We start from the raw sequence: 24,018 nt of genomic DNA, 5'->3' as shown, positions 1-24,018 counted from the left end.
ATTATTATTACATTGAATGATTAATATGACCATTCTATTTTTTGTTATTTTTAGTATTATAATATAAATTGATTGAATTATATATGATATATCAATACTTCGATTTGGTTCACTTGTGTTTGATATTATAAAATATTTTAATAAATATTAATAAAATATTTAATTTATAAATTAATAATGATATAATTTTTTATTTTGACAACTTTTAATATATATAATTTTAATTTATATTCATACATTAATGATCATATACTTATCATAATTTTAAAAAAAAATTTATATTTTTTAATATATATATATATATATATATATATATATATATATATTATATTATATTATTTTTAAAATAGACGTATATGCATGTCTTGTATTATCAGATGAATGTATTGATCTAGATGAATAAATAAAAACTAAATTTTTAATATTTGTTTAAATCAATTTATTCAAATTTGGAACCATATTTAATTATATATATATATATATATATATATATATATATATTATAACTCAGGTTTTTTTTATCTTTTTCATTACATTTGTATCGTAATAAACGACATAGGTTTCAGAAAGAGAATTTTTTTAAAGACAATGATACTTTATCCACTTTTAACCCATCACTTTAATCACCATTAGATTAATTACATCACATCATTTAAAAAAATCAAAATAAATTATTTAATAGTGATTGAAAAAGTGAGTTAAAAGTGGATAAAAAAAAAGTGGATTAAACTATCTTTATCATTAATTTGATACAACCTTGAATCCTTATTTATTTAAATTGCATTATTATGATTGAATTATCAAATATCACCAATTTATTATAAACAAAATTTGCGGCATTAAACATGCGAAAAAATAAAGAATAATTGTGTGTGTTTGTTTACATTCAAAATTTTGCGAAGAAGCTGACAGTGGAGTGCAATGGAGAGCTTATGAAATGAATTAAAGAAAATGAGAAAGTAAGAAAAAGAAGAAAAAAAACAATTGTGATTCCTGAGTTGAATGAAGAAGCATGGGGAATGTGGATCCTCAACTTCCACCACTTCCAAATCCAAATGATTGGTCAATCCACGATAACAAAGACGATTTGGTATTTCCCCCAATTCACCACGAAAACCTCCAAATTCTCTCACCACATTCAGACCACCACACCCCCCAATCACCTCCTTCTCCCTCACCCTTCCATTCTCGGATTCGCGGCTGGACCACTATCGCCCTCCAGATCTTTCGTTCCAAGCTTTCCTCTTTCAGGAACAAAGGGGCAATTTGGTCAATTGGGGTTCCCGCTGCGGCGCTCTTAATGTTCTGCTGGATCATCACCGCCGCGAAGAAGAAGAGAACCCTCACACCCAATGAAGCTCGTCTCATCTCCATCGTCAAGCAAAAAGAACAGGTTCGGTATTTTTCTTTTCTTTCATAAAATTTCCCATTTTTATGGGTTTTAGCTCATGTTAGCTTTTCTGGGTGTACTAGTTAACCATAGGATAGTTAAGCCTATAAAAACGGAAAGAGACAACAACCTGTTTGTTGTGTGGCATGTGATAATGTTGTATTAATCGTGTGATTGCTTTGTTTCATTCACTAAAAAGCCTCAAATTGGTTAGGAATCAAGGTTAAAAGAGAAATTTGTGAACACCTTTATCTTCCTTTTAATGAATAGAACTATGACATCCCATGGGAGTTAAAACGAACAATATTTGGATTGAAGTGAACCTAAGGTTAAGAAATTTAAGGTCAGAACAATTTTTACAGTGACAAGATAAGAAAGGTTCAGGAGTCATATAGCAAATGGAGTGGAGGAAATTTACAATTAAGAATGACCTCACCTTGTTTACCCAAAAATTGGATGTGTATGTGCGCATGAATGACTGATTTTCTATGCAAATGCATTTATGTTTTCTCTCATTTCTTTGTATTCATTCTCTTGAATATGTACACTTTTTACTACTATGCTAGCTAGTACTCATTTGTTTTGGCCTTCGTTTGTAATTGCTGGTTACTTCTGTTTACAGAAAATTGCCCAACTATTGAACCAGATTGCACAAATGAACGAAATACTTATCGATCGTCACAAGGCTCTGGCTGCGAAAGTGGACTAATGATTGCCTATAGGTTGTGAAAATGGTTGGTAGCTCACATTCACAAAGAACGGTGAACAAGAGTTTCACCAAACAGTGATGCCGCTTTTGTCTTTCTATTTTTAAATATCACTGCTTACGTGTGCATTTTCTCAACTTGTTTGTATTCTGCATGTGAGAGTTAGGTTGTAATTGACAAAAGAACTAATTGTGATTCTTCGCACATGTTCCTGCTACAGCTGAGTGATTTAACATGTACTCAGAACTGGCATCTGCAAAGCAAATGGCTGACGAATTGAAGTGCCAACGTTGAAGAAGGAAGTTCTCCACTCCTCATGATTCGTCAATGACTAGATCAGCAAGGAAATGGCTGAATTCTCTTAACTGTACTAATGGTTATTCAGCTAAGTTCTTTGTGCTATAGATCTTCAGCGCATGTTTCATTTGTGCAGGCCCTTGATGTTAACTAAATGACTCCCACCATATTTGGTGAGCTTTTTGGAAAATCCCATTTTTTTTATTTAATATATTTGAGATGCAAGCCATAGAACGTGTCATTCTACATGGTTTAATATATTTTCAGGCTGAATTACGGTTTTTCATTTGACTTCCTATACTTTTATTCAAAATAAAAGCCATGCAATAAAACATTTGAACTGTTAATCATATGTAGAAAATTTTGTAGCGCATCCTCTTGGTTAACAATGATGAAGCTGGATCGAAAGGACTGATAGTCTGATACCAAATAGAATATACATGAAACCAGGACTACCTTGTGTTGTGCATATACAATATACATAACATAAGGAAAAAGGGTGAGATCACTTAGGTGTGCTTAATTCGGAGAAAACAATGAAGAAATAAGTTGAAAAAAAGGAGTAAGAAATAAAATTAAATGTGTAGTTGTTTGTTGGAGTAGAAATAAATGAGACACATAGGACATGGTTAGAAAGATAAGTAATTTCACTGAAAATAAGGATGTGAAATAGTAGATTTGCTTCTAACATTTTGCTCCTCCCTTCTCCCCAACATCAAGCAACCTATAGTATTTTCCTTTCCCTTCTTTGTCTTCTGATAAGTAAATCCATATTCATTGGTATCGAGAATTAATGGAAATCCCAATGTTAACTAAAATATTCGGATGGAACGTGTTTATATAATCCTTGAATTTTTACACTGGTCATCATTTTTAATTATTAAATACTTTAGTTAATCTGATACTTTATTTTAAAATGTACCTAAATACAATTTTTTAATTGTTATTTATTATTTATGAGAAAAAAGTTTATATCTTTTTCAAAATTAAAATTTTCATAATATTATATTTTATTTGTTTCAATTTTCATTTATTTTTAAATTATTTAATAAAAATTAAGACAGATACACATCAGAAATATACATTATTTGATAATAATAATAACGATAAGTATAAGTTTTTATTTATAAAATGGGACAAATATAATCAAACAACCTCTACGCGTCTCATTGCGATCTCTACTCTACTCTATAAAAGGAGTTGAATTTTAATCAAACCACAACTGTGCAATTATTTGTTAGTACAATGAAGGCGACACCTTAAATATTGAATTGACTCATTTTGCAATTATAACTTGCAAGAGATAACGATAGGGATACAGAGATAAGTGATGTGGTGTTAGGAGTCTCTTAAAAGCATCCAACTAAATCGAGAGTGTGTTGAATTACCATCACCGTCAGACCAGCGAGAGTACTTTCATACTTCTTTTGATGCTTTATTGTTAAGTGAAAATTTATGTAAATCTCATTAACCCATTTCCACAAAATGACAATGAGGTTATTAGAAAAAGTAGTGCCAAAGAAAGTGGCAATAGCCTAATACTAAAACTTCTACAGCATATTAATAACCATACTATGTTCCTATTCTTTGCTCATCAGTCATAAATGATAACCTGTCCGAAGTATTTGTTTTCTTCAGCTCTGTGGTACTCGCAAATGGGAAGAGAAAAAAATTATTGGAAGGTGAAAACAACTCGTCAAGAAAATACAAGGTTTTATTTCTGTACCTACAGTGCACTGAATGTATAATCGGAACGAAAGCTGTAGCATCTGACAAAGAAATACGATAACATTAACGTGCAAGAAAGCAGCGCCTAGTGAGACACGATAATCACATATAAAGCCGCTCTATCGGTTACAATGAATGACACCTTTTTGGCTCCAAGACAAAACAGTGTTGCAGTTAAAAGATGTTGGTGTGTCTGGTATAAGATATTTATTCTGTTGTTACATGTCAAAGAACACTCCTCACATTCTGGATTCTCTGTTACCACTAAGGTTATGAATCCAAAACATTGTCCAAATGTATCATAAAAATTTGCTTCGAATCATAATTCAGACAAACTATCACAAACTTCCATTGTTGAAGATCATACCTTTATTTTCTTTGCTTTCTCTTGGAATTTGGAAACACATTTGAGATCTGCAGATCAAATATATCAGAAACAGAAAGTGGTGGTTACCTCATGTTACAAAACAGAAAGAGGACACGGAAGTATATTAAGTTCGTGAATTGATTTAATGTCACAAAAGCCCAAATACAAAGGAAGCTCAGTATACAGCAGATGAGTAAATAAAATTTGTTTGCTGATTGCTCAAACTCATAAGATAAATTACGAAAGAATTATATCCTAACATTCTCAAAAGAAGTACCAAGACAACAGAAAAAGCAGAAGTTACATGTGAACTGTCCCCAAATGAAATTTCACTTCTAAATAATTTCTGTCTATAATACCACCAGCATTGAACAGCATTTCTTACTAGCTCTTCAATCCCTTGCTTTCCGTAGAATGCCTTCGAATATCAAATTGGTCTACAAACTCCAAAGGAGTAACAGTCTCATTTCTGATCCTCTTGATCTTGGGGCTCAACAGACCACGATGCCTGAACCCATAGAGTTTAAGCACCTGATTATCAGCAAAATTGTAAGCCCTCTCCATGCTACTGAGGCACCTCTCCACAGGATAATCTCCATAGCTCCCACAGGGCTTACAGCCGACAAAATGTGTCACAAACGGCCATCTCTCATCCCCCAACCCGGGGTGATACTTCTCAATCATCTCCTCGTACCGATCAACCAACCCTGCCCAGTAACCGTGCAAATAGAAGGAATTCTCAAGAAACACCTTATCCATCCACTTCTCCTTCTTGGACAGCAGCAAGTATATCAATGCAGACTGATCGTCGGCCTCAAAAGCCGGCCTCCCCTTGAGATTGGCCGTCAAGATCTTGCCGGCCTCCTCGCGAACCGGCCCCTTAGGTCCCATGGGAGCCCATTCATCAAGCAAATCCAAAGACCACTGACAGTTCCTAAACAGAAAACTCCCAGTATTCACCGCAATCCAAGACTTCTGGTCAAACAACAAATCAGGGTATCCATGAAGAACCAAATTATACGCATCGTACTTAGACATGGGAAGCTCAAACACCATATCAGTAAAAAACGCATCACTGTCCATCCACCAAATCCACTCAACCTCGGGATGTGACAACATCAACCTCCGAATCATAGGCAACTTAGCCCAGTAGCCAGCAAGTTCCACATCCAAATGAGCCAAATTGTACACAATTTCAATCCCGTGTAATCTACAGTAGTCAATCTTGTTCTTAATGGACTTCAAGAGGTAATGATCTCCAATAGGGTTATCACAGGGTTTGGGAGGGGAACCAGTGAGGAGTAAGATGCGAGGTTTACCTCTGATGAAATTAGGGTATTCAGGGTTTTGAGTGAGCCAATTTTGGCGCTCTTGGTCCCAATTATTGATTTTGGGGCCGAGGGTGAAGGTAGCGTTGGGGTTGAAGGGTTGCTGGTCGTCGGGATCGGAGGGGTCGGCGTCGGATCGGATCTCGGCGAGGATGCGGTTGGTCTCCTCGATAAGGTTCTGGTTGACGGCGTCGGCATCGGAGGAGCCAAGATTAACGCCGATGGTGCCGCGGAGGACGAGGATGGTGACAAAGCCGCATAGAATAGTGATCTTGATGTTGTTGAAGGTCTTCTGGATCTGGCGGCCGCGTGGGAGCCCGGTGGCGCGTCCTCGAGCGTTGGAGGTGGGTAAAGCGTTGCTGGTGCTGCGCTTGTGGTGATTATCTTGCCCCATGTCGGCACGAGATTTGGGGAATTTCACCTGAAACGAATCAGCAAAAAGTGTTGTTTGCGAAATGCTGCATAAACAGAGGATGAAGGCTAGAGTGTGGAGGGTGTTTGTCTCCTCGGATCGAGGTTTACAAACAAAATCATTGGTTTGTTTTTAAGGAGATGAAAGTGAAGGTGGGTTGCAGGAACACAGAAACTAAGAAAGACGTGTTTTTCCTTTTCCTTAGTCTTAGATAGATAGATCTTTAACACTTATAAATAATCATAATAAAATATATTTTCCCCTCTTTCTGCTAATTTATATTTATATTTAATACATTTTTTTTTTCTTTTCTAACATCATTGCTGTTTACAGCAGTTTAGTTGAGTTCCTGCCTCCGACACGCTCAGAGGTAAAATGGACAAAACTAAAAACGCTTAAAATAAATTATACGGTTAAATATGATAAGAGAAATATTAACTTATCAATCGGATAATAGCAACTTCCAATTCGGAAAAAACAATTTTTTTTATCGTTTATGGAAATACTATTATATACCAACAATTCAAATTTTCAACTGAATAAAGAATATTATTATTTTTTTAACAATGAAAAGCAAACTTTATTCTGCTAAACCCTAAAATATACTTAATATACAAAACTATTATTGTAAAGTTTTTATATTGTTATTTAATTATATATTATCTTGTATGTTAAATCATTATTTTTGTAATAATTATTTTAAAAGATGTCACTTTCGTTATGACTTTACATAGAAAATGTATATATGAAGTAGAAAACAGGTGCAAAATGCATACACGAGAAAGTACTTAAAAATTAAATATAGAAACAAAAAATTAATAAATATTTTATCGTTAAAAAGTATTAAAAATAATTTTTTGAATGATATAAAATATTCACATTATTTATTTATAACTAAATACGTTTTTAGTCCTCAAGTTCAAGTAAAATTTGGAATTAGTCCATCTTCAAAATTTTTGACCAATTTAGTCCTTCATTTTTCAAAATGCGTGAATTTAGTCCTTTTAACCAATTTTTGTTAAGTTTATCTAACGTTTCAAGCACATCTTATACTAGTATTTGAATTATTTACACCGTTTGACACATTTTTACTTCAATGTTAACTCAAATATTATCATTAAATGTGTTTAAAATATCAAATAAACTTAACAAAATTTGGTAAGAATGACTAAATTCACACATTTCTAAAGATGAATGACTAAATTGCTATAAAGTTTTGAATATGGACTAATTCCAAAATTCACTGAAACTTGAGAGACCGAAAACATATTTAACCTTTTATTTATTAATTTCTACACTATTTTAGGCTTATTCAAATATACATAAGGATTTTTTTTCATTTTTTTTATATGCTTATCTCTCCAAAAGACGGATGTTTTATATAAGGTAACCATCATGTTTTGCATCAAATATATCTTGTTCTTTTCTTTTACATCTACCAAAACGTTTAGTATTTCGTTTTATTTATAAGAAAAATAATAATATTTTTTTATAAATACTTTTATCTACTTCTATTTTATTTAAAAATATTATCACTTTAATTAATATCTAGTATTATGTTAAATTATTACAATGTACATTTTCATTTTACAAAAAATATTAAGAAATTATTGAAATTTAACATAGTTAAATGAGTTAAATGATTTTATAATACGTATGAAGTTAATTTTTGTTCTGGTAGACAATAACCGAATAATAACATGTAAGTCCTTTTAATATAGATTATAATATTGGAATTCAAGTGTGAGCTTAAGTTTCATATTGATTAAAGATGAGAAAGTTGAATATCTTATAAGAATAAAGATTTATACACTCATTGTCTTAAGACTTTTAGGTTAAAAAATGGTGACAATCTCTTATATATGGAGGGGGTTCGTATTTGATTAGTGTTATATCTCCTCACTGATTCTTCCTCGAAAGACCCAACAGATAATACATTTATAACAAATTTTTTAAATAATGATAAATTTGAGTGATAAAAAATAATTAATTATTGTGACTAATTCAGATATCAATTTATAAACTAAAAATTATTGATAATTAAAATAGTTCTTAATATAAATAATTTGTTTTTAAATTGGCAACTATTTTTTTTATTATGAATTGATATATAAATTAGTCACTAACACTAACTATAAGGTTTTGACCACCAAAATAATCGGTCTCTAATTTAATCTCCAAATGACTAAATATAGATCAAATTTAGAGAACAATTTATTTGATATTCAAAATCTTGGTAGCTAATTTAGAAACGATTTAGAAATCAATTTATAGGAAGAACTATTTTAATTACAAATTTAGAGACTAATTATAATTTTTTATTTATAACAAAATTTATTTTAATTATCAATAATTCTTAATTTATAAATTAGTATCTAAATTATTCACTATATTAACTGATTATTTTTTCTCACAAAAATAATTTTTCTTATGATAACATGAAGACAATAATTTTCATTTACCAACTCATATGATAGTCCATGTTGAAAATGAATATGATTAATAAATTATATTTATTAATTTATATATAGTTTAGATTATAAAATCAGTAAATTATTATAAATAGAATATTAAACTTAATTTAATTCATTCATTCGTTTGTAGTGGTGAACTAATAATATATATCACAAGTATACTATTATATCATTGAAGTAATACTCATGATGCAATACTGTATTTTTTTTTTAATATATATCTATCAACAAGTCAGCACACCAAACTAGATTACTATCTCATAATTATCAAATTTAAACAACTAAAATTATATATATTCAGTTAAGTACTATGAAACATGTGAAAGTAGACATGCTAATAAAATTAAAAGTGTGTTTAGTTCAGCATTCAAAATTGATTTTCAACGCAAAAGTGAGCATTAGTTGTTTTTTATTTAATGTAAATTTTTTATTTTTCAATTGATTTTGAAAATTAAACATATATTAATTTTACGTTAGAAAATTAATTATAACTAATTTGATGAAGAACCAAATACACACTAAATTTTATATTAATATTAAGTAAATCACGTATCATCAATGAATATTTCTTTGTGTAATTCATTAGATATGTAATACAATCCATGTAAAGAGTAAATTGACATTATATAATCACAATACCTACTCGGGGTATTTTTATTAATGTATCTAGTCAAATTGGTTTTGAACTAGTAATTTATAAAAATTATTCAAAAATTTCATTTTAAGATAATAATTTTAGACAATGCTGCATATATTTGCAATGTAAATAATTTATTTCATTTTCACATACAATTTATGCAGGATAAATACATTATATATATATATATATATATATATATATATATATATATATATATATATATATATATATATATATATATATATATATATATATATATATATATATATATATATATATATATATATACTCAATGTAAAATGAATGTGCTTTTTATTTCGGTCCCTATTAAAAATTTTATTTTTTGTCCTCTTAAAATTAAATATTATAACTTTTAGTCCATACTATTACATGGTCCTATTTAACTACTTATGAGTTGAATAACCATCTCATGTGACACACTATGTATAGGTGCGTATTATCCATGAAACGTTAGTTATTTATTTTAAAATGAATATCAGAGACTAAAAAGAACTATTTAAATTTTGGAGGGATGAAAACCAAATAAAAATATTACAAAGAGTAAACCCAAAAATTGAACATTTTACAAGAATTAAAAAAGATAATTTTCGAAAAGAGTTGTACAAAACAAAATCAAAAGTTGGTAGCTTTGGAGAGAATAACAAAATATTGAATTCATTTAAAAAGCTACGCCAATTATAAGTGATGACTTGATCTTGTAAAACTATTTCCATTAATGTCCCTAGAAATGAAGAATTTATTTTTCAGTTGTTGGAATGTAGATAAAAAAGTATGAGGGAAGGAGATTGGGCAATTGGGTGCCCTATAACACATCACAATTTTGTAATGTCAAAAGCGTATTTTAGTTTTGTGTATGAATAAGATTTGGTTGGACAGAAAAAAGAAGTCAACTAATTCCCCAATCCGACAAGTTAAAAAGAGACAAAAGGCCAAAAGGCATGAATGTAGTTAAAGAGTTGAAGGAAAGTGTTTTTATTTTATTTTTTATAAGTAATTGACAAATTAGTTTTAGGATATTTTTATCATTAAAAAATTAATTTTAAAAATAATTAAAGAATAAAATAATATATGTAAAGGATATATAAAAATTTGTTAAGTATCACCGTAATATTGTCCAAGAACTAACTCCAACAAAAGAGAAGATAATCTTAACTAATTAAATTATGAAAACAAATTTTGAAAAAACCTTAATTACACATTTGTTTTAATTTTCGTATTTGTTCGTTTCAGTTGAATTATTTATTTATTTTTGTTTAATTTGATTTTTTAATTTTTAAAAATAATCTAATTTGATCCTATTTAATATAGTATCTTTGTACGTATTGGTGTTAATTTGTGAAATTTATAATTTTTTGTTTAGTTTTTTTTTTTAATTTAAAAAATAAACATAAATTGTCAGGTGTCACGTGTCATTGTATCATTATTATTAATATAATATGACTGTAGTTTTTTTAATTTAATCTCTATATTTAAAAATTTTAATTTAATTTAATCCTTCTATTTTTCTAAAACAATTTAATTTGTCTAATTTGATATCAAATTAATAATTAAATTCATATATACATGTTAAAATAAATTTTTTAAAATTTATACATCAAATTACTTTACCTAAATATTCAAATTATATCATTTTTTACAAGTATAAATAATTACAATGTAAAAATGTAAAAAAAAATTAAGTATTTAGGTGGAGTGATTTAATATATAAATTCTAAACAAATATTTTCATATATATATATATATATATATTGTAATTAAGATTAATTATTGATTTGGTATCAGTTTAGAGAGAATAAAATTATATTCTCTTAAAATATTTCATGACTAAATTGAATCAAAATTTTAAATATCTGGATTAAATGGAAAACAACTATTACCATGTGCCAATTACAATGATATGTGGCACTCCCACCCCCACATAACATGATCATGACCTAACATGTGATAGATTATGTATTTCCTTATTTAAATTAAAAAAAATTATTAAAAAATACACAAATTAACACTTGACACGTACGAACATGACGTTAATGTGAGCTTGATGAAATTGAACAAATTGGACCATTTTAAGAAATTAAAAGACCAAATTGATAAAGAAGGAAAGAGGAGACAAATTGAAACGACCAAACAAATACAATAATCAAATGTATAATTAAGCCTAAAAAAAGTTAAATATGTTTTTAATCCTGTTTCAAATATGTTTTATTATCAACTAACATTCGAGTAAACATATATAGTGAAAACAACTCAAATAATATCATAAAATGTGTTTGAATTTATTAAAAAGACTAGATCTATACATTTCTTAGATTAAGAGACTATTAAACCAAAGTTTTAAAAAATATATTAATCTTAAATTTCACTAGAAAAAAAAGATTCAACCAAAACAAAAAATTATTATGTGCCAAACCAAAGCTAAAAAGGAACATGTTATAATTAAGGATATTTATAGAGGAAAGGGGAAACCAATTAATCACCGCACGTAAGTATGCATCGAGATGGAGCCGAATCCAGCTTAGGACATTCTGGCATTGGACCATCTTGTCCCTTCACTGTTGTTACGCACCTCTTTACGACATCATCTTCATACTGTCAACGCGTCCTTAGCTTATTCTCATCTTCTGGGAAGCGCGTGGATTCCACTTCCATTGTCATGGAATGTTGGATTGAAGAGCGGAAACTGGAAACGTGGGTGAGACCTAAATGGGCCCCACAACATCCCCATATTGACGCTCTGCTTAACTTACATGTGCCATGGACCCATGTGAGGGGTTCTCAGATCTTGATCTTCTGCTTGCTCCCTCCATTTTGTAACACTGTGTTATGAGCGATGTAGTTTCAAAAATAGCACATTCACCTCCTAAATGGAAAAAAAGAGCATTTTACTTCTATCATAAGTAAAGCTCAAAAACACAGACAAAAAAGAAACATGAGATTGTGCGATGGGGTGTGCAAGTGCCATTAATTCCTACAATAACTGATTTTTGAATCTAGATGCTTTTGATACGGAAGCTTCTACAAGCATAAACATAACTTTCTCAAACTATATTACAAGGAGGTTCAAAAATTATTTCTAAAGTTGGGTCTCAAAAACATAAAGAAGATAAGTAATTTGAAAATATGTGCAAGCGATCGAGACAAAATGTTGACTGATAAGAACCTTGTCCTTGGAAGAACCACACTACAGAAGACAATAATCAAGTCGTGTCATTGACAAGGGTGAAGTATCGGAGAGATGCACTTTATATTAGTTATTCTCTCAAATTCCCGTGAAAGGTATGAACTTTGAGGGAAGTACACTGATAACTCTCCATTTTATGTACATTTTAAACTCAATGCAATGTATGAGTTTCTTTAAATCTTTCTTGCATCAGTTACGTCTCCTGCACCAGACCTTTCTTTTCTTGCAAATTCACTCTCTAGCTTTTATGTCCTGTTGCTTTCTTGCTTTGATTTTAATGTTCTTGTCTAGTTATAGTTCGATTCTGTCATTGCCCTTTTAATTGTTGCACTTAACTTTACCTGCCTAAAAGCAAGTTTACTGAATTTGATTTAGAATTTCAGAGTATAACATTTTAATCTGTTTGTGCAATTTTTTCCTTATTGAATTCAGAATTGCTTTTCTTTTGAACTTGTAATCTTTGAATTCTGTTTCAGAATCCAAGGATCCAAAGTGGACCTTATTCACAAGATGTCTTCTAACGTTCAATTCACCAATTAGGAGCACATCTTGATTCAGAAATTACTTTTCAATTTGCTCTCTAATCTTCTTTAATTTCCTTGTTTTCAATCCTTTATTTTTCCTGCGTTGCTATGTTAGTAGTTTTTACAGCTTTCTTTAAAATTCACTGCAATTCATTGTCCACTAGTTAGATCATCTGATGTGTTAGTGTAGATTAGGCAAATGGTTCTTCGGTTACTGATTTTAACTCTGAATTTGTATTTGGCATTTGAGCATGCTTGGTGTAAATTTAGTTTCTGCATAATAGATTAGGAATCCAGTTCAGTTTTGTTTTAGCAATTTTACCCAATTGGGGATTTTTTATTTCACTAGTCTTTTTGTTCATTTAACTGCTCTTAGGTCAATTCACATAGCTTAGATCATGTTTGCCTAATCAGTAGCTTAGTTAAGTCATTGTAAAGCATAGAAACCAATTTAACAGTTCAGACTTTAGAACGCTGTCACGCCTGTTGCTACCAAACCCAGTTTCAAGTGTGATTTTTGGTTATGTATGCATTTTGTCTGATTAAATAGTTTTGGTCATCTTTCCTCATCATTCCAGACGTGTTGAATACGTTGTCTCTACACCAACTGCATTATAGGTTAGTAGAACATATAGTTTCAGCATTTAGAAAGATCTTGATATGTGTAAATCGGTCAAACTCAGTTCCAAACGTGACTTTTAGCCCTGCATGTGTTCCTTGAATATAGCTTGCATCTTCCATTCATAAACATCATTTTCAACTTGTTCCAATCACTGCATGTGCATTTTCTGCATTAGTAATCAAGGAAGGCAGATTTGGTCTTAAACTTGTGTCAAAACTGCCAGCTTTGATTTTCATGCATGATTTTAATTTTTAGCATCCTTCTTTGCATTCCAATTGCATATTTGTACTTATTAGAACATAGCTTACATGTCTCTCATTCATCAAATTTATAAAATCCTCATTCTGAGTTCTCTGAGGCATTTCATCGAACAGGTTTAAAAATCATTCTCATGCATTTTCTGCATTTTAAGTGGCTAGGCATATTCCATTGCATCTTCATAATAGTTTTAATTGATCTTTCTCACTTTTTACTCATTCTAGTAGCATTCCATCATCCATTAGCTCTTTGCATAGTGCATAATAATCATCCTATTCTGCTACAAATCATTTTAGTTTACATGAATTCTTCGAATCTTTTCCCCCATCTGTTTTGATCTGGACCTATACAAACATTAGATTCACTTTTTAGTCATCTCCTTGGATTGATACTCAGTCATACCTATACTTCATCAGGGAGACTTAGAGATTTTGTTTAAACTGAATGCGACTATAAGGTTTAACGACCAGAAAAATGAGTACATGTCCGCATCTGACCAATGATATTGTTGTTCACACTCCAACATGTCCATCTAGCATTCTTATAAAGTAAAAAGATAATATTTGATAAATATTTTCATACTCATAAATACGTATTTAAATTATCCTTTTGGATACATATGCCTGTAATGTCTTTGTAATTTAGACTTATGCTTCATAATGTGAAATATAACTAAACCTACAATCTCACTGTTGAATGCCAATTGCCCAATTTTAAACTACACAGGGCATTAGATAAAACTAGAGGAACCAGTTTCTGATGTCAAATAAATTGTAAATATTAAAATAATATGTTGGCCAGCTACAAGTGCAATTCTAAATGTAAAGAGTAGAAGCAGAAGGAAAAATACAAGCTTTATAAGAATTCAACTTTCCCCTGAAATTTAATCAAGATGCCAGAAGCACATTTCCGATGCTAAGCTGACCAGGTTTATTGTATGAAATATTGTCAATGCTCCAAGGAAAAAAGAGTCGCTAATGAACTAATAGAATAAGATGCAGTTTAACTGAGATCATAAAGATTTTCATGCAAGATGTTCGATCCAAAAACAAAGCATGTAGTTCATAACCACAAACCTGCAGTAGTACTAATACGATATTAATCTATTATAAGCAAGCAACAATAATAAGTTAGTTGTTCTTTGGAGAAAAATGGAAGAAGAAAGCGGGAACTAGAACTGTAAAACTGTCAAATTAATTTGAAGTAAACTTTTTAACTTTTTTCTTCTTTTTCGTTGCATCATATTTTTTTCTCATCTTCATTTTTCCAACAAATTTTTTAACTTTGTGTGGAGACTTGGCTTTTGAGCTGTCCGCAAGACTGATTTTTTCTGGCTTCGTAGGTTTGTAAACTTGTGTTATTGAAGGATCCAAAACATCTTCTGAACACTGAAGAATGATGCCCATAGATGTAGCTTCATCCCAGAGCTCTCTTCCCTTCTCAAAATTTCCTCCTCTACAAAGCTTTGGAATGAGCACGTCATAAACCGGTCCATAACCTCCCATTGAACTTTTCTTCATTTTCTCAAACAGTTCAAGAGCGTGATTTACCCTTTCAACTCCACACAGAATACCAATTAAACTATAGTAAAACTTATGATTTGACGTCAAACCTTTTCCAATCATTTGATCCACTATCTCTTTCCCCTTACCAAACCTGCCGCTCAGAAATAACACCTTTGCCACAAGATAATAGCTGACCCAATCAGGCTCACAACCAGAATTTTTCATTGTTTCGAGTATTTGACAAGATTCCTTAACTCTTCGGGTCTTCCCTAGACAAGAAAGCAGAATGTTGTAACTGATAGAGGTTGGGAAAACCCTATAAGACCTCATCTCCATCATGACATTTAAAACTTCAGGCACAAGTCCTGAAGGATTATGTCTAAGATTCCGTTCACAAAGGCACCTGAGGAATGTGTTGTAGCACAGCAAATCTGGAATAAACCCATTCGTTTTCATCTCTTTAATAATTCTCCTAGCTTCCTTCACATTCCTCTGCACAGACCACCCGTAAAGGAGACTTCTATATATGCAAGGTTTTGCGCTTGTAATCTTGTCTCTGTGATGCCAAACTACCCCTTCAGCCCTCTTGGCATGCCCTTTGGAGCAAAGGGCATTAATGATAGCAGTGACAGTAAATTCATCTATAGGACAATTATACTTGTCTAAGTTCTTGAAAACACCCAATGCCTCATCTTCTTTTCCCAGTTTAACCAAAGTATCAGCTACAAGACCAAAAGTCTCTGCATCCATGACTCGACCCTCCTTCTTGAGATCTCCCATCAAAATATCCATTGCTGTGTAGTCTTTCTTTTCAGCAAAAACTCGAAGAGCATGATTGTAATCCTTGTCTTCCAAACTACGATTCAGATTCTTACTAGACCATAAAAAGAACCTGAGCAATCTTCTAGTGTGTGCCTCGTGCTTACTAGAATCAATAGCCTGAGTTACAAGAGGCGAAGTTAAAGAATCTTTGAACTTATTTAGGCTCAACTCCAGATCATCTAGCCCGCCAACAGTGCTCATGACAATGCTGGAGAGCTCTTGCAACTGGGGAGAGACAGATATCGACGGCAATGTGGGGTACTGGGAAAATGAAAGTATTTGCAAATTCTGGGTACTCGTAGCTTTAGACCAAGAACGTTTCCATGCAGGTTTGAACAAAACGTGCGTCATGAATCTCATCCTTGAAATTCATCAAACATGTTATGTGCAGTACTGTAACCCTAAATCTTCAGACACAGTGCAGTGTGAAGTGATGATCAACCACAGCTGTACGTTAACCCAGGAAGATACGATGCTCCCATCCACAAAATCCAAACTTTAGAGACAGCAGTTAAACCCCTTGTGTCTTAAACTTTGGGTTCGGACATGAACTTCTAACGTCGGGCCGAAGATTTAAATTACCAGGGCTGTCCTGTCAGACTGGTTGAAAAATGGAACCACACGAGTTTAGAAGAATATTAAAATATTTTCAGTAAAATTTAATTATATTAATTATACTACATCCTAAAATTTCTATTTAATTTTATTTATAAATATGTTTCTCATTTTCTATATTATATTCTTAATAATTCCAAAATACGAAAAGATTAATCTGTCATGGAATTACTCCTTTCAAAAATTAAAGGAGTCTTAAATATGTTTTTGCTTTCCGAAATTAATTTGATTTGGCATCCAGTTCCTAAAACAAATATTCTGTATTTCATTTTGGATTTTTTTTATTCTGTTAAGTGAAAATGAAATGTTGTAAAAAAAATTAAGGATAATTACTCATTTGATCTTTATATTTGTTAAATATAAAATTGGTTTTTTAATTTTTTTTTATGTTCAATTTAATCTTAATTTGTGTAAGAATAATTCAATTTCGTCTTTGTCTATAACTTTTTCACAAATAATGTTAAATTTAAGTAAATTACAAATTAACACGTGACATTAAATTTTACACCATTTATAAAAAACTCATCGCAATAACCAAATTGAGTTACTCGTAATAAAATTAGGACTAAATTTTACACCATTTATAAAAAACTCATCGCAATAACCAAATTGAGTTACTCGTAATAAAATTAGGACTAAATTAAGACAAGTAAAAAAGAACAATTGTGATATTTCTTACAAAAATAAAGATCAAAAAGTAATTTAGGGAAAAATTTAATCATACTTTCTTCTTCCGGAAAAGGTTTATCTTTTTGTGTATTTATATGTTAAGTTAACAAAGTTACTATAATAAGGATAAAGTATAAAAGATAAAATTTCAGAAATTAAAAGTCGAGGAAAAAATCTATGAACTACAAGACAAAATCAAACACGTCTTGACAAATAAAAACACATTAAAGTCGTTAAAGTGATAGTAATAGTCGTCGATGTTGTAACAGCTAAGAACATCATGGTAGGAAGGTCTCTTTGTAGTGAAATAGTCTTCAATAGTAACATTATCCAGAGGTTTTGTTATACCTCCAACTCTCCCCTCGAGTGGGTAAATAACTACAACTAACCAGCATCAGCTACATTCACACTTGGATTTTTCCGCTATAAACTAGCTTAATAACACAACACTTTGTACATAGTAATATTACGAAGAAGAATATGCTAGAGCTGGTTGCAAAATTTGTTTGACAGTAAATTTAAGATAATGGTTCCAAAAGTTTTGATTAAACAAGTGTAATAATACTTTCGACCACTTGGGCAAGACCTGCGCCCAGGTACACCTTGAGGAAGATATATGGAACTTCCATTTGAGAAAGTGAAATTTGAGACCCCAGCAAGAGTTTGTTTGAACTAGTTTTGATGAGGATGATGCAGAGTGCAATAGGAACAGCATCAAGTCCTCAACAGGACAATTTCACTGCAGAAAGAAATTCAATGGTCCTTCACCCTTTTGGTAAAAGTTACAATTTGAGATTCTCAAGCATCCTGAGGAGAGAAATCTCTTGCTACATGGTTGTCTTCCTCCTCTTCATCATCTTCTTCATCATAATCAGTGGAAGTAGGTTGTCCATTAAGATCCACATTAACACCATTCAACTTTCTGACAAATTGTCCCCTCACACGAGGCCGCCTTTCTGCAAGCCGTTTTCTGTTGACATACCTAATTTTCTTATCAAAACAGCGTTCTTTCCTTTTCTGTCTAAATTTCATCAGTGCTGCTTCTCTCCTATCAACCTTGCTTGATTTCACTTCACATGAACTTGAACTTCCTAATGATGGCCAAGAATGAGTTGTAGAAATCTGACCAGGTTGTAAGCAAATGCTCATTGGATAATATGGGAAGGATGTCATCCCACTTGCATGAGGAGGACATTGGGGAAGACGATTGTACTGTGCAGAATGACTTTGCAGGTCCTGGATATTCTTTTGATACATTTGTGCTGATGATGGCATCATAACATGATTAACAACTCTTGAAATATAATATGGATAAGCATGCTGAGCAGGATCGGAACCATGACTTCCATTTATTGGATGCACTACTCCCCGAGAATGTTCTTCCCTGTAATGCTTTTGCTGAGAAACTTCCATAGATGCAGGTGGAGTACAAGATCTCTCAATAGAAAAAGAATCAGGGATACTGCTGCTGCTGGGTAAGTCATCTTGTGAATGATGTTCAAACATTTCTCCATTTTCATGTGTATTAAGGTCATTACCCTCCTGTTCACCACATGCTTGATTCACATGTTCCACCCTAACTTCAGTAGTAGTATTTTCAACACGAGCAGTCTCTTCAATGTTGCTCTTCAGTGCTGTTGCTTTAACATAGGTGAAAAAGGCTGATGACTCTCCAATCTTCAGTTCACTCTTCTTTGGACCAGATGAAAAATGTCCTGCAAAATGATGGAAAATCAGAGCGAAACCAGTAAAAATAACAAGCCATTACTCACTTCAGTCAAATTTTATTCAACTTTAGGATCCATTTTAAACCGTTCCCATTTTTGAAATTATAAATGTAGAAGGCAAAATAAGATGTGCAAGTGAAAACTACCAGTATTAATTCTGCTGCATGATGGATGCTGTATTGGAGTACCTATGTGAGTAATCATAGATCACAATTAGGCAAGAACAAATGTATTTCTTTGAGAAATCGAACAGTAGATACATGGACCAAAATTGGCTACAAGGGCACAGAGATAGGAAAAACTGAAGTTTTATGTGTTATTTTATGGCATTCAAATTATTGTCCTATACATTGTATTCAATAAACATAATGCACAAAAGTATTATACAATTTTGTATTTTGAAAACAGTGGTTAAAGGAAAATGAGAAGCATACCTGTTCGGCGATCACTTATTCCAGGCACATCAGGACTGGGAAGCTCCACCACAACATTGGTGATGGCGGCAATACTGACCTGAAAAGATAAATTTTATACAAATGTTATAATATATCACGTAACCACATCTCTGATCTACAGTTATTAGAAGTAAATCACACAGATCATACTTAAACGCCAGTAGCTGGCTCAACAGACATTTGAGCAATGCCTCCTTTTCAGCATTACTGGGTCTATGCAAGGGTCGTATCAACACTTTCTACATGCATAAATACATAATCAAATGGCTCTATACATAGTTGTGAGTTGTCTAGTCTTTAGTAAATGAAAAAAGAAAATGTTTTTCAAATTTTATAGTAACTTCCTTAGAGTTATATTTTTGATTTTCAGCAATGCTGTTTATTTATGATACTAATTAAGACTTACATCTGAAATGGTGTATAAGATTTTATTAAAAATGCAATATGATTCATTTACATTTTCAATTTTCACCGTACCAAATAAAAATGCAATATGATTCATTTAGATTATCAATTTATGGAATACAATTCAACTTTTAATACTAGCATCAGAATTAATATCCCTTTTCAGGTGGAAAGCAGTGAGAAAAACAGTGTTGTGGACCAGCAACTAGGATTACCATAACTTTTTATTTAAATCTTGACTTATTTCAGTTTATCTTGTTTCTTTAATTTTTCCTATCTTAACAAGATCTTGATCTTCGGATCATTGTTTTATTAATTAGGATAATTTTTATATAAGATCCTATCAATTACTGATATATTTATTTTTATTTGATCGAATAGGATAATTGTTAGTGATGATTCTATCGAGTAGGAAATTATTTATTTTAATTGTATCAATTAGGAGAGTTCTTAGGGATATCTTAGTATTACAGGGTAGACTTGATTGAAATTTCATCACTGAGAAATAGTTTTCAGAAAAAAACTTGTGTTAGTTTAGGAGGGGTTCTGTCAAGAACAAGCCTGCTTCTCACTTTCATAAACAGATAGAAGCACAGCAATACGGAGAAGAAAAAAAAAAACTTCGAAAAGTTGAATAATTTGCAAAGTAATCAATGTTGTTAGAGAAAAACACCATTTCTTATATAATAGATTTAATTTCAAGGTGACAAAAGTCATCAATTTCCAATTCTGTAAAATCCCCTACATTCTTTCTTTTATTGTTTAAATACTGTTTGCTAGCATTTACCTCTTGTTCTTGTTGGATTGATACTACGGTCTCTGGATTAGTGCTTCTTTTGGACTTGTCATCTGTGTCATCAGAGAACAAGGTGGTACTGTTTGTATTGGCATCACTTGGATCTGATGCTACCAGTTCAAACTCATAATTCAAGATGTTGTTCTCCACAAGTCCAAGCTGCCAGAATAAAAATATCCATTTCAATTTCAAGTTGAGAAGATCTAAGTTGAACATTGGAAATTTAGTAAAAAAAAAATGTCCTATGCAATGGGGATACGCAAATGCACATAAACAATGAGGAAGCAAGCAAGAGGAAGGGGAGAGGCTGCACCAACATTCCATATTCCATTATGATTATTCCATGAAACGTTGTGCTCATTCATGACTACTAAATCAATGTTTTCCACATTTATTCACATATGATGAAGCCATATGACATATTTTCACCAGGAATTCAACTAATAATCAAGTAAGATGCAGTGATCACATATTCATACTCTGCTGAACGCTTTGATTCAATTTCAACTTACCTTAAAATGCTGATCACAAATTCATACTCTCCAAGCTTTCCATAAAACCCTAAGGAAATACTAAACATATACTTTACACGTTTACATATACTATAAATATTATGTAAAATATCTGAATCTTAAACACTAATGCTTTTCAGAAGCAAACAGAAGCTAAAAGCATGTTCATGTGAATTGCCATTATGCTCAGTTGAATTCCAATCCTTAGTGAGTGTAGCATTCAGTTAAACATGCATTTGAAAGTAGGATTACAGCAAACAAATACCCCAATTAAATGTTATTAAAATGAAAGTTGACTGCATGGAATAGAGATTCTCTGAGTCCACCAGAAAGAAACATGGAGATGAAGAGATGGAATAGAGATGTTTAATGAGAGGTAGAAAACCAATAATAATATGAATAAAACACAATATAAATAAGTTGGGAAATGCATACCATGCGTCTCCTTCTCCACATGTGTGTCCACAAATTTAATAGTTCATTTGTGCGTAAAGGCTTTACTAGGTAATCTGCTGCTCCAAGCCTCAAGCACTTTACAACAATGGATACCTCATCTTGTGCAGACATCACTTAACCCCCCACCCAAAAAATTAAAATAAAAAACATTGATGAGAAACAGGATATAATTTGCCAAACATAAAGAGTGATAAAAATTTCCTTATGAAAATAAAGACTCGAGACTTACTTATAACAGGGATTCGGCATAATTCTTTATCCCTTGCTATGTACTTCAACAACTTCATGCCTTTCTTCACCGGAAGGTCAACTTCAACCAGTATCATGTCTATATATTGCCCCTCCGCGTTCAGTGCATCAATTACTTGCCTAGCTGATTTTACTGTAGTAACTGTTGAGCATAAAATATCCACGCTAGTCATATTTTCAAAAGTTGCAGCAAGAAACTCTCTTGAACAGGCTTAATTAAGACAGGCTTAAGGGAAGCTAAATATTCCTCTAAGAATCATCTTTCATGTACACCTTGAACAAATGGATAAGGTCCACAAGCGTTGAAAAGCAAAATTTAGATCAGCCAGTGAATACAAATAGTTGGACTAATTACACAAATTGATTTTCAAAATGAAAGCATGTAACTCAATAATACATATAATACAACAATTCAAAATCACCCCTTTCATATTTCTGACAACACTAAACATTCTACAAAGAAAACTTTCAATTCAACTTTTTCTAACAAAACAACAGTAAACCGATACATCTTTCCAATTGTTACTACATATCACCCTTAATCATGACAACAATTGACACCAAAAAAGAAAGTAAAGGGGGTTTAATTCATACCCTGATAAGAACACCTCAAAAGAAGAGTAAAAACCTCTTCAGAACTCTTGGAATCGTTGTCACACAACAAAATCCTCATTTTGCTTCTGTCAATAAATCCATCGCCACTCTTACTATTATTCCCACCACAGTTACTTGCTCTGTAGTTCAAATTAATAAGTTCCTCGGTCTCAGTTTCAGCATCCATCGTAACTCCTCTTCCCTGTACTAGAAAAAACAACAACTCAACACTAAACCCTCCCTCAAAATCAAATCTTGCAACGACAACCCCAATCAAGACACATGATATTCAAAGCCCATTTGTTCATATCAGCTGATCGTTGCAGCACCAGCAAAATTCAAAGCCCAGGAGAAGCGGCGCACGTTAGCAATTCACACACAAAAAAAAAAACCCAATTTTTTTCTGGCTCTGTAGTGAGAAAAGATCAACCATGAGAGTATTTTGTGCCTGGGAATGGGATTTTCAATCCGAGGAAGAAAAAAAACTAGATGGTGGTAGGAGCTAAAGTGCGCCCGATGAGGTGGGAGAGAAGGGGGCGTAGGGTAGCAAAAAGGGTAGGGGATGACGTGGAAAGCAGGGAGAGAAGAGAGTTGAAAAAGTGAAAAAGAAATAGATATGAGTGGGTTAGGGTATGGATAGTTAGTTTGAGATAGAGAGAAAGCCACGTCACTCCCAAATCTCTCTCATTTTATGCAGCCACAATCTCACCAAAATATCCCAAATCTTCCCTACCTCTATTTTTCTTCTCTTTTTTGATACATAACCAGTTTTCAGATTCACTCATTCCAGGAACCAAAATAGCTCATTGTGTTCGTTTTTTTCTTCTTCAAGCCACTTATGGTGTTCTTGTTAAATCAGCCACAATATTATGAATAAATAAATGTGATTATATGTTTCATCGTATGGAACTTATCTAGGATTTATGTCGAGCTGTTCTAAAATTAACGAAAATTTTATTTAAATGTCAAGTCCTTTTCAATTCAATAAATGGGGGAGTATATGAAAAAATAATATCTAAAAATACAGACAGATTATTGATACCTAATCAAATAATACTCACTGTCATCTTTTTCATTAGTACAAGAAAAATATAGATTAACAAATACTAAATGATATTTAATGAGAAAAAAAAAATGTAGGTATCAAAAGTTATATGATTGATTGAAAAAGAAAAGGAAAGGAAAGAAATTATATGTTATTTAAATGTTTAAAAATAAAACATGTTCATGTATCATTGTTCCTAGTAAAACTATTTTTAACTTG

The 24,018-nt window shown here is 31.8% G+C and overlaps 4 protein-coding genes across 7 annotated transcripts; 1 reads left to right on the top strand and 3 right to left on the bottom strand.

Annotated features, from left to right (window-relative positions):
* Positions 1–896: 896 nt before the first annotated feature.
* On the top strand, positions 897–2,680 carry LOC114176464 (uncharacterized). 3 transcript variants are annotated; one of them, XM_028061512.2, is made up of 3 exons: positions 897–1,393; positions 2,013–2,112; positions 2,318–2,680. In XM_028061512.2, the coding sequence occupies exons 1-2, from the start codon at positions 1,013–1,015 to the stop codon at positions 2,097–2,099; spliced, it is 468 nt and encodes a 155-aa protein (XP_027917313.1). In that variant the 5' UTR covers positions 897–1,012; the 3' UTR covers positions 2,100–2,112; positions 2,318–2,680. The 3 variants fall into 3 exon arrangements, with proteins under 3 accessions (XP_027917313.1, XP_027917312.1, XP_085527289.1); XM_028061511.2 differs by having other exon boundaries at positions 898–1,393; positions 2,013–2,124; XM_085671163.1 differs by having other exon boundaries at positions 899–1,393; positions 2,013–2,680.
* Positions 2,681–4,609: 1,929 nt separating this feature from the next.
* Positions 4,610–6,449, bottom strand: LOC114177961 (putative xyloglucan 6-xylosyltransferase 5). Its single transcript, XM_028063586.2, has one exon. It carries the CDS (start codon positions 6,209–6,211, stop codon positions 4,874–4,876), a length of 1,338 nt encoding a protein of 445 aa, XP_027919387.1. The 5' UTR covers positions 6,212–6,449; the 3' UTR covers positions 4,610–4,873.
* Positions 6,450–14,790: 8,341 nt separating this feature from the next.
* On the bottom strand, positions 14,791–16,976 carry LOC114177428 (Pentatricopeptide repeat (PPR) superfamily protein). Its single transcript, XM_028062761.2, has one exon. It carries the CDS (start codon positions 16,634–16,636, stop codon positions 15,143–15,145), a length of 1,494 nt encoding a protein of 497 aa, XP_027918562.1. The 5' UTR covers positions 16,637–16,976; the 3' UTR covers positions 14,791–15,142.
* Positions 16,977–17,841: 865 nt separating this feature from the next.
* Positions 17,842–23,358, bottom strand: LOC114178324 (two-component response regulator-like APRR1). 2 transcript variants are annotated; one of them, XM_028064161.2, is made up of 7 exons: positions 22,755–23,355; positions 22,141–22,302; positions 21,891–22,024; positions 20,935–21,102; positions 19,722–19,800; positions 19,434–19,475; positions 17,842–19,275 (listed from the first exon to the last, which is right to left on the bottom strand). In XM_028064161.2, exons 1-7 carry the CDS (start codon positions 22,939–22,941, stop codon positions 18,359–18,361), a joined length of 1,689 nt encoding a protein of 562 aa, XP_027919962.1. In that variant the 5' UTR covers positions 22,942–23,355; the 3' UTR covers positions 17,842–18,358. The 2 variants fall into 2 exon arrangements, with proteins under 2 accessions (XP_027919962.1, XP_027919963.1); XM_028064162.2 differs by lacking the exon at positions 19,434–19,475 and having other exon boundaries at positions 22,755–23,358.
* Between the last annotated feature and the right edge of the window lie 660 nt (positions 23,359–24,018).

Source organism: Vigna unguiculata, chromosome 3 (assembly GCF_037176805.1).
Source record: "Vigna unguiculata cultivar grain cowpea cultivar isolate G323 ecotype 2 chromosome 3, ASM3717680v1, whole genome shotgun sequence".
In the NCBI taxonomy this organism is placed as follows: Eukaryota; Viridiplantae; Streptophyta; class Magnoliopsida; order Fabales; family Fabaceae; genus Vigna; species Vigna unguiculata.
This window is presented reverse-complemented; position numbering and strand designations above follow the sequence as displayed.

Coding starts and splice junctions, on each gene's coding strand:
- LOC114176464 (XM_028061512.2), top strand. CDS start 1,013: ATGGGGAATGTGGATCCTCAACTTCCACCACTTCCAAATCCAAATGAT. Junction 1,394..2,012: donor TCGTCAAGCAAAAAGAACAG/GTTCGGTATTTT, acceptor TTCTGTTTACAG/AAAATTGCCCAACTATTGAA.
- LOC114177961 (XM_028063586.2), bottom strand. CDS start 6,211: ATGGGGCAAGATAATCACCACAAGCGCAGCACCAGCAACGCTTTACCC.
- LOC114177428 (XM_028062761.2), bottom strand. CDS start 16,636: ATGAGATTCATGACGCACGTTTTGTTCAAACCTGCATGGAAACGTTCT.
- LOC114178324 (XM_028064161.2), bottom strand. CDS start 22,941: ATGGATGCTGAAACTGAGACCGAGGAACTTATTAATTTGAACTACAGA. Junction 19,801..20,934: donor CAATCCAACAAGAACAAGAG/GTAAATGCTAGC, acceptor TTATCTTTTCAG/GTCAGTATTGCCGCCATCAC. Junction 19,476..19,721: donor AATAAGTGATCGCCGAACAG/GTATGCTTCTCA, acceptor TTACTCACATAG/GTACTCCAATACAGCATCCA.